The sequence below is a fragment of the Hyaena hyaena genome, unplaced genomic scaffold (genome assembly GCF_003009895.1).
Source record: "Hyaena hyaena isolate Hyena2069 unplaced genomic scaffold, ASM300989v1 scaffold_285, whole genome shotgun sequence".
NCBI classification, from domain to species: domain Eukaryota; kingdom Metazoa; phylum Chordata; class Mammalia; order Carnivora; family Hyaenidae; genus Hyaena; species Hyaena hyaena.
Window position 1 is genome coordinate 2,141,374 of NW_024080917.1, and position 4,165 is coordinate 2,145,538.

General features: G+C 53.0%; 1 protein-coding gene across 1 annotated transcript in view; it reads right to left on the minus strand.

The window, feature by feature from the left end:
* Window positions 1-4,165, minus strand: part of RAB11FIP3 (RAB11 family interacting protein 3) — an 86,681-nt gene that overhangs the window by 19,630 nt on the left and 62,886 nt on the right. The window contains exon 4 of the mRNA XM_039246776.1: window positions 3,550-3,761. Coding sequence (XP_039102707.1) covers window positions 3,550-3,761 — 212 coding nt within the window. The remainder of the gene's footprint in view (window positions 1-3,549; window positions 3,762-4,165) is intronic.

The following is a 4,165-nucleotide window of genomic DNA, read 5'->3' on the forward strand; positions in this document are numbered from 1 at the left end:
AAAAAAAAAAAAAAAAAAGAAATAAATAAAACGTTAAAAAAAAAAACACAAGTAAATGAACAGGTGAGGTTGGTTATAACTATATCTATAGATATATATATTTTTATGTTTATTTTTGAGAAGCAGTGAGAGACAGAGCACAAGGAAGGGAGCAGAAGAGAGAGAAGGAAACACAGAATCTGAAACAGGCTCCAGGCTCTGAACTGTCAGCACAGAGACCGACGCGGGGCTCGAACCCACAGACTGTGAAATCATGACCTGAGCCGAAGGCAGACGTTCAACCGAGCCACCCAGGTGCCCCACAATATATTTTAAGATATTCAAAATATCATCATTTCAGAAACAAGACTCTATTCTTTATGTTGTAGCCAGCCTTTGAAACTGGGAGCTCACTGCACACTTGCATCACGCCTCCTGCAAACGCACCCCCTCCCCCCCCTCCCCATGCCGTCCCCCCTCCCCCCCGCCCAGCAGCTGGTGTCACCACACACCCACCGGCCGGCGTGAGCACAGACATCTGTCGGGATGCAAAGTTCAAACAGCAGATTCCAAGCAGGGAAGGTAAAGGGTTTGTGAGCAGGTGTCCTCCTCCTGAGAGGGAGGTCACTCCTCCACACCCACCTTCCAAAGACCTGGGTGCCCAGGCACGGCCGGAGCCTGGCAGCGGCTGAGCCCATGCTGGGAGGCCCGGCGCTGCCCCAGGGACAACAGAGAACACCTCCACCAGGGCTGGATTAAACTCATCACCACAAATCTGCACAAGAATCTGAGAGCTGCCCCTTTCCGAAGCGGAAAGGGAGGCTCGGGGAGCCAAGTGACAGCTCGCAGGCAGAGTCAGGGACGGAGCCGTGTCCCTGTGCACATCCCCCAGACCATCGCAGCTACTCAATGCTCGGAATGTTCCAGCTGCCCACCCTGCAGTGCACTCATCCACGGAGCAGTCCTGAAGACACTCAGGACAAATCTCACAGTCTTACACACACTCGCTTTCAGGAACAACAAAGCCAGAGTAAATGGAGACGGGGACCATCTCCTTACTTCTCATCACCCTCTGAGGCACATACATAAATACACGCAAATACAAATACCTGAGAGAGAAAGACTGGAGGAGGTGGATTCTCCCCAAATTCATCTGTAACAAGCACAACCGCAACCCAAATCCCAGCAAATGCCTTAGTCCTGAAACCGACAAGCTGATTCTAAAATCCACAGGTAAAGGCCAAGGGGCCACAAGGTACCAACACAGCCTTGCAGCCTTGAACAACAGGGCTGGAGGACGTACACACAGACAGTACCACTGACAACACGCTGGTGTACAAGACTGTGTGGTACTGACCCGAGAATGGGCAGAACAGCATGCACAGTCCAGACACAGCTCCACACACACTCAGCCACCTCACAGGACCAAGGTGACACCAGACAGTGAGGGAAGGAGGAATCTTTTCAAAACTGAGGCTAAAGTGACTGAATACCCATTTGGGAGATGACCTCTACCTCACACCACACACAAAAAAGTCAATTAAGGGGAGATTACAGATCTGAAACAAACGAAAAACGGAAAACGAAACAAAAGAAACAAACGAAAAAAAGCTTTTAAAGGACAGCATAAGTAAACATCATAATCGTGTGAAGTATGCAAAGATTTCTTTCTTTCTTTTTTTTTTAAATGTTTGTTTTTGAGAAAGCGGGAGACAGAGAGCACAAACGGGAGGGGCAGAGAGAGAGGGAGACACAGAATCTGAAGCAGGCTCTATGCTCTGAGCTGTCAGCACAGAGCCCAATGTGGGGTTTGAATCCATGAACAGTGAGATCATGATGTGAGCCGAAGCTGGAACTGAGCCACCCAGGCGCCCGAATAAGCAAAGATTTCTAAAACAATATATAGGTGCTAGCCACAAAACAGGAATGATGAGCCGGGCCACAGCAAGACTAAGCACTTATATTCCTCAAAGACACCAGCAGGAAAGTGAAAAGGCAAGCTACAGAGAAGGAAGCACATCCCTGTAACACACATCCCAGAGAAAGGACTCCTATCTAAAATACGTAAAGAGGCTGGGGCGCCTGGGTGGCTTAGTCGGTTAAGCGTCTGACTTTCCCTTAGGTCATGATCTCACGGTTCGTGGGTTTGGGCCCCGCGTCAGGCTCTGTGCTGACTGCCAGCTCAGAGCCTGGAGCCTGTTTCAGTCTGTGACTCCCTCTCTCTCTGACCCTCCCCTGCTCACGCTGTCTCTCTCTCTCTCTCCTAGAAATAAATAAAAAAACATAAATAAAATAAAATAAAATAAAATAAAATAAAATAAAATACGTAAAGAGGGGCGCCTGGGTGGCTTAGTCGGTTAAGCGTCTGACTTTCGCTCAGGTCATGATCTCGCGGTTCGTGGGTTCGAGCCCCGCATCAGGCTCTGTGCTGACAGCTCAGAGCCTGGAGCCTGTTTCAGAATCTGTGTCTCCCTCTCTCTCTGACCCTCCCCTGCTCACGCTGTCTCTCTCTCTCCTAGAAATAAATAAAAAAAAATAAAAAAAAAATAAAAAAAAAATAAAAAAAAAAAGGCTACAATACTCTGTGGTTACTGTTTTTTTTTTTTTTTAAGTTTATTTACTTATTTTGAGAGAGAGTGTGCGCACAAGTGAGTAGGAAGGGGGAAGAGAGAGAGGGAGTGAGCATCCCCAGCAGGCTTTGCACCGTCAGCATGAAGTCCAATGTGGGGCTCGAGCGCACGAACTGTGAGATCGCGACCTGAGCAGAAATCAAGAGGGAGGCACTCAGGCACCCCCGTATGGTTACTCTTCAAAGCACCGGGTAGAGTGGTGCCGTCCTTAGGAGCCAGGGCGCCCGCCAGGCTGTGGGCAGGCGTGCTCGCAGCCCAGTGTGCAATACTTCAGTTAGAGAGAAAAACCCGAAAGCCCTGTGAGGGCCAAACAAGAAGTGAAATCAAATAAAACAGGCAAAACAATAAAAACAAGCCACTTGCAAGGCCACTAAGCATGAGGGCTGAGGGCTTCCCACATGGCAAAGGGCAAACTGTGCTCTCATTCTTCTCCACGTGGGCCCCCCGGAACCTGTGGGACCCCGCCCCCTCCCGTCTTCAAGCGCAGGGGGCACCGGGAGCAAGGGCTGGCAGGGTGGGAACGGAGGTGGGTAGGGGTGCGGTAAAGACAGGCAGGTTCTGAGGTGCTGCTGGGAGACGTGCCCTGAATGTGGTGCCCTGGACTGGTCTCCAAGATCTTCAGTGAGAAATCCAGGATCAGCGTTCTCTCTACAGCCAAGGAAGTTGTGCAACCTGGCCAGCCAGGGTCATCTGTGGCCGGCAGGGGGAGCACCCGCAGGCAGGGAGGGCCGCGGGGGCAGGTGCCGGCTCAGGGCGCGGGCGTGGACTCGTCCCGCGGTGACACGGTGACTGTGACGACGGCACGACCATGACGGCATCGCCCCGCACAGCTAGACAGCAACCCCTCCCCACCCAGACCCAATCTGCCCTCTGTCAGCACGACGGCCACCGGGCGGTGTCTTGCGAACAACGCCCGTGCCGGGCGGGGCGGGGCACCCACCTGCCTGGGAGCAACAGCAGGGCGCCGTGGCCCAGCTCCTCAATGGAGTCCAGGCACTCGGAGGGCACAGCTGAGCCGCCGGCGCTGTCGGCGTCCCCTTCGGTCTGCAGCTCAGGGTGCACCAGGGTGCTGGTGTCCTCGTCGGTGAAGGTCTCACACTCACTGTAGGTGCTCTCGGACCCCATGTACGCGCTGTCCGTCACCTCGTTGGCCTAGGAGAGAGTGCCAAGGGTCAGCCCCACGCCCCGGAACGGTCACGTTTCGGTAAACCCCGACGGCCCACACAGTGTTCTGCTGCGGGCCCTGAAGACACGGCGGGGCGAGACGGCCTCAGGCGGTATCCCCACAGCACCTCTAAGCAGAAATGTTAGCTTACAAAACAATCCAGTATGTTTGAAAATGGAAACACAGGGGCGCCTGGGTGGCTTAGTCGGTTAAGCGTCCGACTTTCCGACTTTCGCTTAGGTCATGATCTCGCGGTTTGTGGGTTCGAGCCCCGCGTCGGGCTCTGTGCTGACTGCCAGCTCGGAGCCTGGAGCCTGTTTCAGTCTGTGACTCCCTCTCTCTCTGACCCTCCCCTGCTCACGCTGTCTCTCTCTCCTAGAAATAAATAAAA